Source organism: Hyaena hyaena, unplaced genomic scaffold (genome assembly GCF_003009895.1).
Source record: "Hyaena hyaena isolate Hyena2069 unplaced genomic scaffold, ASM300989v1 scaffold_434, whole genome shotgun sequence".
NCBI classification, from domain to species: domain Eukaryota; kingdom Metazoa; phylum Chordata; class Mammalia; order Carnivora; family Hyaenidae; genus Hyaena; species Hyaena hyaena.
Window position 1 is genome coordinate 687,004 of NW_024081069.1, and position 13,561 is coordinate 700,564.

Sequence of the window (13,561 nt, forward strand, 5' to 3'; positions counted from 1 at the left end):
GGTGGCTCAGTCGGTTAAGGTTAAGTGTCTGACTCTTCATTACAGCCCAGGTCATGATCTCACAGCTCCTGACGGAGTCGGGCTCTGAGCCAACAGTGTGGAGCCTGCTTCGAATTCTCTCTCTCTCCCCTCCCCTCTGCCCCTCCCCTGCTCATCCTCTCCCTCTCAAAATGAATAAACTTAAAAAAATATATATACATATACATATATATATATAAACAAACAAAAGAAATCAGGCAACAAAAAAAACAAACAAAAAACTCAAATTAATTCTGTGGGAGTCTGGGAAAGAGGAAGAGGCAGAGTAGAAACTTCTAGCAGTGCCTGATTCCAGGGGTGGGGAATTTTCCACCTTCTACAGGTATCTGTAGCAGCCACTCCTGGCCTGAGGCTCAAGACTGAACAGGGAGCAACCAAAGAAGCAAAATCAAGGGCTCTGAGCAAAGGGAGAGGAGTCCTTTATGAAAAACCGCACTGACCAGCACAATGGAGGGCATCCTAGAGATCCTCCCTCTATTCCCACCTCCCTGCATTTTCCAGATGCTCTGAAGCCCAGCGAGGGCAGCTGGCCTCCACAGGGCCAGTTAGCAGCAGAAGAGGCTTAGCCTGATGAGGACAACATGAACTCTATGTTGAGTCCTTCCTTCTCTGCAAGGCACTGTCACTACTTCCCAAAGCACCAGGTACCAGGTGACAGGGCATGGGCCTTAGAATCAATCAGACCTCGTTCAAATTCTGGCTCTACTCCTTACTAACAGTAAGTTTCATGAATCCTTGTCCTACTCAGTTTCCTTCTTCATAAGCGGGGGACAGCCCCCACCGCCAATACACTGAAGGGCTCTGTGTATATCAGAGATAATGTATGTAAAACATCTGGAGCATGGATGAGGGGTGAGCAAGGGCAGCAATTATTCTGTTTCTAGAGGTCCACAGAATATGCACTCCTGCGGAAAGCCTTGCCAGAGCAAAGCTGTACCCCAGGCAATTCAGCAGCCGTGGTCTCCATTTTAGATCCAAAATGGAGCAAGCAAAGGTGACTCACCAGCAAAGGTGACTCAGGCCATGACACAGGCTTTTTACTCAGCATGTAAACTTCCTTTGTTTGCTTTGAGACTCACTTATCCATCTATTTCTGAGAGGATATGTCTCAGTTAACACACAATGCAAAATTAGAGAATCAAGATTCAAACAGAAAGTCTGCCTGAAGGATGCAGAGATGCTAGACGCTGAAACCAAAAGGGGCAAGTGCTGAGTTGCACAGTATTTTCTTGTCAACTGTTGAAAGCAGCCCATAGAACCCTGTGCGGCCAGGACGCACCCAGCCAAGCTCAAATTGGCAGGTCACTTTAACCATGAACAACAGCAAAGCGGTGACTGGCAACCTGGAACGCAAAACTCCTCAGCCACCCCACCCCTGTCTCCCGAGGCCAGGGGCAGGCCCGGTGTAGGGAGAGTAGGAAAGCAGCCCTCATTCGGATCTGAACCACTCATCACATTTCTATCCACACAATTTCAGAATAAACAACTTAGAGTCAACTTCTAGAAAGTTCTGGGAGAACAAGAAAAGTAGTAATGGGAAAACTATTATTCTGACCAAGAAAGGTTCAAGGATAGATTTCTAGGTAGAGATAAGAAATTAAGGGCAGTAGCAGTCCCTTATCAGGCCTAGCCAGATATAATGCATTTTATTGATGACAGAGGTGTCCCTTAGCTGTGGACACTGGGAAATGACCTCTCACAGCAATGTGACCTGAGGGGGAAAAGACTTCCGCTCGTAGAATCAGGGTCCTTATCCTAAATGGAATCCTACATAGAAACAGTTTCCTTCGTTTTGCAAAGAGCAGCTTTCCAAGAAATATAAAGTGGGCCACAGAGGTGGGATTTGGGGTCAGTCATGTGAACATTCCATACTCCTAAATTCCACAAGTTGATAACTAACAGTCTATCCCAGGAAAACCAGAGAAAGAAGGAAACCAGAACAAAGAGCCCCCTGTAAGCTGCGACAGAGGCCTGCCATCAGCTCATCTCCAAGGGCTCAGGGTCAAGGTCTTGGGGGGAGCGGGCGCAGGGTCTGCCCCCAGCCAGATCCAGCCTTCCTGCTGCTTCTCAGAGCTCACAGGCTCTGTCACAGTTTGCAGGATTAAGCGGAAGTGCCTTCAATCTGCACAAATCTGGAGGCAGCAGAAAACTCAGTAAATAGTTAAGAAATGCTTACGACTCTTAAAAAAAACTCTCAAAATCTATTTATTACAAATCTAAATATCACTGAAATAAATGGTATCTGGGATTCACTTCAGATAATGGGAGAAAGAAGTTAGGAACACAAATGAAACAAAATTGGCAGAATAGGAGTTGGTAACTGGCAAAGATGGATAACAGGTACGTGGGTTTAATTTCACTGTTCTCTCTACTTCCGTATGTTTGAGATGTTTCATTATAAGTTAAAAAAAAAAAAAGAAAGAAACAGGGGCACTGGGGTGGCTCAGTTGGTGAAGCATCCAACTCTTGATTTTGGCTTAGATCATGATCTCAAGGTTTGTGAGATTGCGCCCCACGTTGGGCTCCGCGCTGATGGTGCAGAGCCTACTTAGGATTCTCTTTCTCCCCCTCCCATGCTCAAGTGCTCTCTCTCTCTCTCTCTCAAAATAAATAAATTTTATTTTTAAAAAAGTAAAAACATCATACAAAATCATTGTGAAAATGTAAGTAAAAAATTTAAAAACACAGAGAAAACAAAACCACACATAATCCTATCAGCAGAGACAGCTACTGTTAACACTTCAGTCCGTATACTTCCAATCTTTTCCACATTCTTCTTTCTTGTTTGTCAAATAGGATCATATGTTTATGCTGTTTTATCACTTGCTTTCCATTCCTCTCTCACTTTATCTTAAGAATTATTCAAATCTTCAAATGTCCTTTAAGGGTATGACTGCTACATGGTCTTTCATCAAAAGGTAAGCCAAAATCTATTTCCAGTATTTGGCTTCTATAAGTGAGGGTGTGCTGAACCAGGAAGGATGACATTTGTTATAAGAAGGTGATTCCGAGTAAGAAAAAACTGCATGCAATGTCCCCAGGCAGAAACTGACAGTACACATGAAAAGAAATAGTGGCTCACAGACTATATAATTCCCGGCAGTGATTCACGTTCCAGGTGCTCGTCATTGCAAAGCCATGGTGGAAAGAAGAGGAAATGTCAACACCTAAAACTGAAATATGCTCACAGAGTGGCTCTCAGCCAACAATAATTCACACAGCACATTCACACGGTGGTTCAAGAAGTCTGCCAGCATCTCCGAAATGCTGCAGTGTTGATCTACTGAGTTTTCAAAGGGAAGCATATTTGCATGGGCCTGGGGTGTACAGGGAAGCTCTGTAGGCACAAGAGTGGACCCAGTGGCTTCTTGGCTTCTCAGAGACCACAGTGCCTTGGGCATTCAAGCACGCCATCCGATTACTCTAACCGAATTAACGTAACTGGAAGTGGCTTTGTCCTGTCACTGAGTTCTTTCCCTCAAGCCCTAAGGATGATTCAGCCCCCAATAAAAAGAAAATCCACAAAATCCTCGAGATGGGGAGAGGAGAAGGATCCTGTTTGCCCTGCACTATTTGTCCCTGCCAAGAAGGAGATTCAGCAGAATATCTGTGAAGACGACACCTCATATGATCGGTGTCTGAACGCCAGTCAGAAATATAATTTTCCTTCTAAAGCAAATCCATAAGTGGCCTATTTTGTGACCCACTAAAGACTGAGAGCCGAACACATCCTAGCCTAGTCTGGCTTGCCTGGGCTGCCACAAAGCACCAGGGGCCTCGGAACCAAACTGTTTGGCTCTGGCCCAGCAGCTGGGAAGGGCGGCACGGCCACCATGAGACCATCCCTTCTAGGGGTGGCCCCGAGGACACAGTGAATGACGACAGAGCTGCAGGGGCACCAAGAAGGGAACCAACCGCAGGCGACTGCGTTTTCTTCCCATTTTTCCTTCCTCTTATCCCTCCCTGTCTACCATTTCAGTTTTTGATTTCAGAAGGGACAACTGTGGCTCTCTTATCACGAGGTCAAGGACGGAGTGGCGAAAAAGTGGGTCTGTGACACACGGGACACACGCTCTCTGAGGTCAGAAACTATGGAAGTGGACAATTCGGTGCCTACCACTTAGTAAATGAACAGCAGCCTCCCCAAACTGAGTTCTAGCCCCTCCCCCAAACACGGGAGTCCCAGTGACCACCCTACTGTTGAGCCACAGAAATTTTCAAGAAGCACAATCATTTATACGTACTCAGTGATGAGCACTCTGAAAACATTGTGAGAGTATGTGTTGGAATGGCAAATTCAAGAGTGATCTTTTTTAATTTTTCAAAAAATATTTTGTTGTTGTTATTGAGTTATTTTGAGGGTAGAAAATTAGTTTAAGAATAAATTATTACCTAACAAGTGTCGGGGGGGATGTGGAGAAAAAGAAACTCTCATGCACTGCTGGTGGGAATAGAAATTGGCAGAGCCACTGGAAAATCATAGGGAAGTTCCTTAAAAAATGAAAAATATAAATACCATATGATCCAGTAATTCTACTACTGGATATTTACCAAAGAAAATGAAAACAGTTGAAAAGATCTATGTGCCCTAGGTTGCCCTACTAGCCAAGATATGGGGGCAACCCAAGTGTCCACTGATAGATGAATGGATGAAGAATATACATACGGTGTGCACACACACACACATATGCACATAATGGAATATTACTCAGCTATAAAAAAAGAATGAGATCTTGCTATTTGTAACAACATGGATGGGCCTCAGGGGTATTACACTAAATGAAGTTGGACAGAGAAAGACACATACCATATGATTTCACTTACACGTGGAATCTAAAAAACAAATGAACAAAAAAATAAACAAAAAGCAGAAATAGACCCAGAGAACAAGCTGATGGTTGCCAGAGGGGAGGGGAGTGGGGGAATGGGCCAAATGAGTGAAGGGCAGTGGGAGGTATGGGCTTCCATTTCTGGGAAGAATAGCGTATGGGGATCAAAGGTACAGCATAGGGAATATAATCAGTGGTATCATAATAGTGTCATATGATGACAGAGGTAGCTACTATCGTGATGAACACAGCATAATACATACACTTATCAAACCGCTATGTGGTACACCTGAAATTAATGCACCATACTATACTTCAATGAAAACAAAAGGTTATCACCAACATTCCATTTATCTATTTCACTGAGATTGGAACCTCTCAGAGCATGAGTTCATTTCTGACCTAAGTCTGTGTCCTGCCTCTGGATTCATATATCACAGAAAAGCTGGAGAAAAACAAACAAATAGAAATATAACCTAAGATGACATGCAATTCTCTTTTGCAGCTGGATTCCCTAATCCAGCAATCTTTAAAGTTGACCAAAACTGGGCCAGAAAGCTCAACAAGCCTCTCAATAGGGCTTGAACTTTACTTTTTTCCCCTCAAAAGAAGCAAGAGTCTAATGTATAAACACAGAACAGCCTGAAACAGACACATACGCCAGCCCCGACCCAGCGCTGAGCTCCAGCTGATCTGACTGCTGTAGACTTCCCCAAGGGTCCCTGAGCTCATCCTCTGACGTAAGAATGGACAGGAACCACAAGCTGGGGTGGCTCGAAATCTGCCTTCTCCTACAGGCAGGGCTGATGCCCGCCCACATGTAGAGATGAAACCAGAAAGAAAAGTTACCTTGCAGACAGCCGCCTGGAGTATTGCATCAAAGCCTCCTTCGGGTGCATCACGGTTCCGGGACACCCTCTGTTTCCGAACCTCCTCATTGAAGCTGTCAACTCTGTCTGTAAGAGGCAGCAGATGGCGGAATCCAAAGGATGGGACACAGTTTGGGAACAGTTTGTAACTAGAGAGAAAGAAGAGAAGAATCACTTTCCATCACTGTTGGTAAGTCTTAAGCAACCAAGTACTCTGTGTTCACCGAGTGCCTCGAGCAGCAGTAATGACTATTTACCCAGCACCTACTGTGTGCCCCTGGGACACAAGAAGAGAGAGACAACATGGTTCTTACTCTACAAAGGTCAAGCCCTACACTTGACCAGGTCAGTATATCCAGGTTATATGTGAATGGAATGGACAAACAGTTCAAAAAACTAGAGAGAATAGCGGACTACTGCAGTCAGAGGAAGACATCATGGAGATGGCTTGCCATGGGCCTTGAAAGCTGGGAGGGACCAGTGGTATGAACACCATGGCCTAGGCAGCACAGCAGGGAGGGGTCTTTTGGGCTAAGAAAGGTGGACAATGGAGTGAGAGCAGCCTGAACAGAGGTACTGTATGAAACCAGCTTCCCACATCAACTCTGCTGCCGCCATGTGTTAAAAGATCACATATAATACCTTTGAATAAACCCACTCAGAGACACCCAGGACATCCTGGCACACGAGCAAATTCCAATGGGACAGAATGAGGTCATTCTATCTGCTACCTCATTCATTTGTAAATACTGCAATGACAAACGATCAGCTCTCCTAAATGCAACAGAGATCATTCAGAAACTAACTGTCCTCAAATGGAAAATCAGATCTGACAGTTTGGGAAGAGGCAAGTAATGCATCTCAACAGCAAGTTAATGCTGTGTCTTTCTCCTGCAATACGGGCCGATCTCATCTTCAGTCTGCAGTAGAGATCCCAAGTAGTCCCATCCCCGGAGGAAATTAGATTCCAGTTACAGATCTAGGAGTCTCAGCTTAACATGTGGTCACTGACATAGGATGAGAGGCCTTCCATTGCTTCACAAGTGGATTCTCGAGGGACGAGGGAAGAGGGTGCTGGCCAGAGAGAAGCACACATGCAAGAGCCCAGTGGCAGGAGAGAACACTGGGAGCCGAAGAACAAGGAAGGCCAGGGAAGCTGTGGGGAGGGGAGACAGGCTGAGGATGGGCCAAGGGGAGGCTGAGAAGGGAGACTGAAAGAGACGGTGCAAGTTTGTGGCCATGTTAGTGAAGCCTCTCTTTCAGAACAAAAGATGGGGGGAGAAAGAAAAGCACTAACAGAGAGGCATGGAGGGAAAGGCTTTATAATCCAACTTAAGCAGTGTGCATGGGAAGGGAAACAGGCTTAGCAACTGCTAGGGAATCCTGCCTAACTGCAGCCAAGCGGCAGCAGCCAGGACAGGTCTGGACAGGCTCCTTTCTTCCAAACAAGAGGCAAACTTTGGCTTTCGGAGAGGCCATCCCACTCTCCTTCAGGACCTACAATGCCTGCTCCATCCACCAGTCACTGTAGCAAACCGGCTCTGGACAGAGTCAACCCCACTACCATTCTGGCCACACTCTCTCCGGACAGTGGGGGGAGGGGGAGGGCGGGGGGGGGGGCAGAACTGCAGGCTTCCTCCATCTGCCTTCTCTTGGTTTCACTCCCTCCTTCTTCCTTGGACTTCACCTATACCGTGTGCTTGGACAGGACAGACTTCTATATATGACCCAGGCCACTCAAAGCTTTTGTTCACATCTCGTTTTTCCATGAAGAAAAGGTCATGGAAATTACATTCCGGGCGAGAAGAAGGAAACGAGCAGAGGTCCTATCGGTGGCTATTTGACAAATGCACAGGTGCAGGAGGAAACACACAAACTTTGCCTTCCTCCAAGCCGCTCCACCTCCCTGTGGTTCTGGTCCACCACCCAGGACTTCGGGAATGTGACTGCTGTCACAGTTGACCGAGTGGGTTGTGGACAGGGAGGAGAGGAAAAGAATGGTAATTGCTGTTCAGTGAGGAAGCCAGAGGAGCCGTGAGAAGCTCACCAAAATTAGCTTGGCATTTTTTACCTTTCCCCTTTCATTCCTGCTAACAACATAAAGTAGATATATTTTTACCTGGAGAATTGCTATTAAATAATCAGGAACTAGAAAATGTGTTTGCCAGAGAGACGCCTTCATGGCGGAGAACTAACAACCACCAAATCGGTCACCTCTTGGAGGGAAACAGCTTTGTCACACAGATCTTGTTGAATGTCCCGCAGTCACTAAAATACCATGCCCCTTGTGACTAGTTTTTTAATTTAACCTCTGGCAGAACTGTCTGAGTGAGTTGAAGGTCTGGGTGTTTGGGGGTCTAACAACAGGAAATGCTCCAACCCCCATCCAGTGTCTGTCTGTAAAGCCCCATTTAGGGCCATGTACAAGGAGTTACTACATCAAGGCTTATAACCAAGAAGGTAAATAAAATATGTATGCTTAAGTTGCCTGGGGGAGCGTGTATGTATGAAAAGTGATTCCAGTTTGAAGACACAAGAACCCAGGCAAATCCCAAAAACAGTCTATGGCTTCAGGACAATATTGTGGGACAAGCTGACTGGAAAGAGCACCCCTCTTACTCTAAACACAGAACTGCTAGGGGCGCCTGGCTAGCTCAGTCGTTAAGCGTCCGACTTCAGCTCAGTTCATGATCTCACGGTTCGAGAGTTCGAGCCCCGCATCGGGTTCTGTGCTCACAGCTCAGAGCCTAGAGCCTGCGTCAGATTCTGTGTCTCCCTCTTTCTCTGCCCCTCCCCCACTCATGCTCTGTCTCTCTCTGTCTCAAAAAAAATTTTTTTAACACAGAATTGCTGGATAACATAATTTTTCAAAATGCTCATATGTAAATGTTAAAGCTTAACAGGGAAATCCCAGCTGCCGGAAATGAAGGGGGAAAACATTGTTCAACAAATGAGTAAACTTACACGATGAGGTGGGTCTGGAGCAAGAGCTCATGCCAAAGAGCTCCCGGATGTGCAGGACCTGACAGAGGTCCTACGGGCCAGGGGCACGATCCTAACAGGGACAGATGAAGCACAGGAACAGGGCTCTCTGCATAAAGCTGAGCTCTACAAAGAGCTGCCCTGTCACCAGAATCAAGGATACAAATTCCAGCTACTAGCCTGGGAAAGAAGCAAGGAAGATTCATTCTGGGCCAAGAGCAAGATGAATCACCCATAAAAATTGTTAACTCCAGGCCTGAGCAAGTCAGAATTCACTACTTTATGGCAAAGGAACCCCCAAAGGAGAAATGAAATAGGAAAACCAGTCCCATCGAAACCTGAAGGATCCTGGCAAACACATACCCACCCTACAAGGACACAGGGATGTCAGGACGCCCAGGGATGTGATCCTCGCCCAGTAAACCACCTTGAATGCAGAGGCGCTGATGACAATATGGACCCCGTGAGAAATAAACCACCATGAAGGAATGTCCACAAACACAACACACTGAATGATGTGAAGTTCAGGAAACAGAGACAACAGAATGATCTGAGGCACTGTAACACAAGAATATGTAAAACATTGCAGGAGAGGAAAGAGTAGATACCAAAAGCCAGAACAGGATATTATTAGAAGGAAAAAAAGTCAGAAGGCTCTGAAAACAAACAACAAAACAGAATAAAAGACAGAAATTTGGAAAAGAACCAAATAAAATATAGTCAGTGAAATTCAAAAATGAAACTTCACCACATGGACTAAACAACGAAAAAATAAAATGGTAAACTAAAGGAAATTTCTTAGTAGGGAAATTAGCATTAGAAAATGAAGAGGAGAGTTGTGCCTGGGTGGCTCAGTCGGTTAAGCGTCCGACTCTTGATTTTGGCTCAGGTCATGATCTCATGGTTTGTGGGCTCAAGCCCCAGGTTGGGCTCTGGGCTGACAGTGTGAAGCCTGCTTGGGATCCTCTCTCCCCTAGTCTCTCCCCTCCTCAACTTGCATGCACATGTGCACACTCTCTCAGAAATAATATACATTTTTTTTTAATTTTTTTTTTCTCAGTGTTTTTATTTATTTCTAGGAGAGAGAGACAGCATGAGCAGGGGAGGATCAGAGGGAGAGGGAGTCACAGACTGAAACAGGCTCCAGGCTCTGAGCTGGCAGTCAGCACAGAACCTGACGCGGGGCTCGAACCCACGAACCACGAGATCGTGACCTAAGCGAAAGTCGGACGCTTAACCAACTAAGCCACCCAGGCGCCCCCAAAATAATATACATTTTTTAAAAAAAAAAAAATGAAAAGGATAGAGGAATCAAAGAGAAAATGTCTGAGAATTTTCAAGAATAAAGATGTATTCTCCAGTTAAACAAGCAGACCAGAGTCTGAGCAATGTAAATAAAAGTAAATCCAATCTAGACACATTGAAATGCATATCATTATAGAATATGAAAAGCACAGGAAAATATTAAAAGTCACCAGAGAGAAGGAAAACCATTAGACAGACAGCAGACTTCTCATCAGTCACAAGACATGCCAGAAGACAATGAAAGAACACCATCAAGGTGATGAAGGACTACTATGACCCCTCGGAAGAAATACTGGAAGGGTAAGAACAAACATAAACGATGAAGGGTGAAATGTGTCAGCTCACTTGCACAGATATTTGCATGTATATTTCCATTTTGTTGTGTGTGGTGTGAACATATTTAAGATCTCCTCTCTACCACGTATACAAGAGTATGTTCCAAGTATAGTATTGTTAACTAGCGTCACCACGTTGTGTACATGACATTCCCAGAACATATTCATCTTATAACTGGAAGTTTAGGGGCACCTGGGTGGCTCAGTCAGTTAAGCGTCCGACTTCGGCTCAGGTCATGATCTCGCAGTTCGTGAGTTCGAGCGCCACGTCAGGCTCTGTGCTGACAGTTCAGAGCCTGGAGCCTGCTTTAGATTCTGTGTCTCCCTGTCTCTCCCCTGCTCACACACATTCTCTCTTCCACAAAAATAAACAAACATTAAAAAAAACATTTTTTTAAATAACTGAAAGTTTGTACCTTTTAACCAATGTCTCCCTGTTCCTCCCCACCTCCCAGCAACCACCAGTCAACTGTGTTTTTAGGAGTTTGGCCTTTTTAGGTCCCACCTATAAATGAGACATGACATGTATTTCAACAACAGCCCAATACCTTTAGCAAAAGAAAATGTATTCAGGACCAGGGTAACATGCAGCATTAATCCTTCAAATCCTCTATCAGTATATCCCGTGTGACTTTGCCTGTGACACTCTTCCTGTTACTTAAAATAAGAAGTAAACAGATCTTTAATCTGATGATTGAATTATACTCTTTCTTTTTTCTGATTATGGCAGCCCTGCTACTACTTACCCTAGTCCTGGCATTTCTAGCACATTTTAAGATAGAAAGGGATGAGTCTGGGATTTTTGATCCTTTGGCAGAAACATGTGGAGCAGGAAGAGGGACAAATCTCAGGAAAGGCCCCGTGAAAAGCCAGCTCTCTTCTCTGAGGTGTCCTGCATAGGTGATCAAGTTACTCCTTCTGATTCTATCTTCCCAAAACTTCCTGGGGGCTGCTGTTCTCATTCCCTCAGGGGAGAAAAGTCCAACTGAAGGTGCCACTGGAGCTTGAGGAAAACCCCATGATTTTCCTCTGCGCACTGGCTGAAGGAAAAGAATAGACGAGGACCACAGGCAGCCAGCACCGGGCCGGGGATGAAAGGCAAACAAACGAGGCGGGCTAGCTGTGTGACACCAGAGTGCGGTAGGGACAGTGGCGGCCGAGCATGTGGTACAAGCCCAGCTCCAACAGACCCGCCCACTGTTCTAGAAAACCTGGAAATCCTGGCTATTTTTGGTCAAATCTTCTAACAAAGCACACACAGGCTGGATCAGGCAGAAGGACAGCCACCGTTCGCTGCTCTCCTCAGGAACAGCAGGCATCTCCGGGACGTGGGACACCACACGCATTCCGCTGCCTCGCCGTGGGGAGATCAACCTCAGCCTGCTCGCTGAGCCCCAGGGTGACTCCCCGATGGGGTGCCCAGCTTAGAGAAGAGAGATTTGCGTGACAGCCCTGCTCTTTCCTTCCAAACTCCCATTCTTCACTAGATTTCCTGCCTTGCACGTCCTTCAGTGAGCCTGTGCTCACTGCCAAGACTTTTACTATCTACAGTTGGGTCTGCCTTCCAGGCCTTCGAGATAAGTGGTGTGTAATAACATGGAATATCTGAATGCTGAGTTCCCAGAGCCAGTCCCCTCCATCCACTCCCGGCTGCCAATCTAGCACACCTCACAGTGAGTGGATGGTCCTTGGGAAGTGACTGTGGAGACACACTCTGTGTGTCCGGAGACAGGGCCCAATCAGAGGGCAGAGACGAAAAGAAGTGGACAGAATCACTATTAGGGATAAATTGAAAAAGGCTTTGGTTAAGATGCTGTTGTACCTGGTAAGAGGCAAAACCCAGCAACAGATCACGGGCACGGAGACTCAGCTGAAAGGGCCTTGGAGATGGGACCAAAGTAATAGTAATGCCAGCGGCCACTTGTGGCCAGGAAGAAGCTAAACACAGCAAATGATGACACCTAGGCCTCTTGCTTTTGTATTTAAACTTTTTACTTATTCATTGTCTTCCCCACCTTTGTGTCAGTTCCCAGCCCCTGGGGAACACTTAAGGAAGCTTCTAGGAGAGTGTACAGAGGATGAGGAAAGATTCCGGAGAACAGACATTACCCGCATAAACACATCGTCCTGACCACCCAGCCCAGCCCAAGCCTGGGAGCTACTGAGGCTGCGGAAGACGCGCTGGGGAGGTAGGCAGGTTCAGGGGCTTAGGAAGAGCTCACTTCCCCCCAGGGGCAGTCAAGTAACCCAAGAACTGAAAATGCCACCACAGGGTGGAAGTACCTAGATCTGAGTCACCGGTTCAGCCCTCATTAGAGTTTGTACAAGCAAGAAATACACTCTGATGGTGCTGAGCTGCTGCGATTTGGGGACTATGTTACTGCCGCATCACCTAACATTGCCCTTCGGCAAGCGCCTTGAGGGACAGGGTGGTTTGGGACGGGTCTTAGTCCTCAGACTCAGGTAAAGCCTCTGTACGGTCGTGTGATCTGGATGGGGGAAAAAGCAAGCACTGTATTAATGGGAATGCAGACTCTAAAACTAGTTTGTCTGGCAACAAGTCTACCCCTTACGAGCTGTGTAATCTTGGGTTAGTGGTTTATTCTAAACCTCAGTTTAAGGTATGGTTCACGTCTATCTCAGAGACCTCAAAAGATTGCCATCAGACTTGAATGAGATAACCCACATGGTGCAAGGCACTTAGTGTAGTGCCTGATACTTGGTAAGATCCTCAGTCTTAGCTATTTTCTGATGCAGTAACTATTCTGGGGCCGTACATCCCAAAGTCTAACTAAAGTTGGATGTGTGGATGAGAAAGAAAAACTTGCAAGTTACCACTCCTAATCCTGCCACATCATCCTGACATTTACGGAATACGCACAAGACTAGAAAGGAAACAAACCTACCTTGTAGAGGTTGCCTTAGGGAAGCTAGAGACTGTGACCCTCCACCTCCCACACACACATACCATGGTGGAGTCCTGTCCACCAATCCCGTTTCCTCTTCTTCCTGAGCACAACTGAACTAGTTTCCAGCCTCCTTGCTAGAACTCCATTCCGTCTGATAAAGTGCAGAAGCAGAAGTGGCAAAGTCTACTCAGCCCCGGCCCATAAGCTCTTCCTAGGAGCAACCGTCCGGGCACAACGACCCGAACAGCCACATGTAGAAGACGGAGGAGTACAGGGTGGGCAGAGCAGGGGTC

General features: G+C 46.2%; 1 protein-coding gene across 1 annotated transcript in view; it reads right to left on the reverse strand.

Annotated features, from left to right (window-relative positions):
• Positions 1–13,561, reverse strand: part of ITGB5 (integrin subunit beta 5) — a 119,796-nt gene that overhangs the window by 70,276 nt on the left and 35,959 nt on the right. Inside the window, exon 5 of the mRNA XM_039253040.1 lies at positions 5,718–5,886. Within this exon, the coding sequence (XP_039108971.1) occupies positions 5,718–5,886 (169 nt within the window). The remainder of the gene's footprint in view (positions 1–5,717; positions 5,887–13,561) is intronic.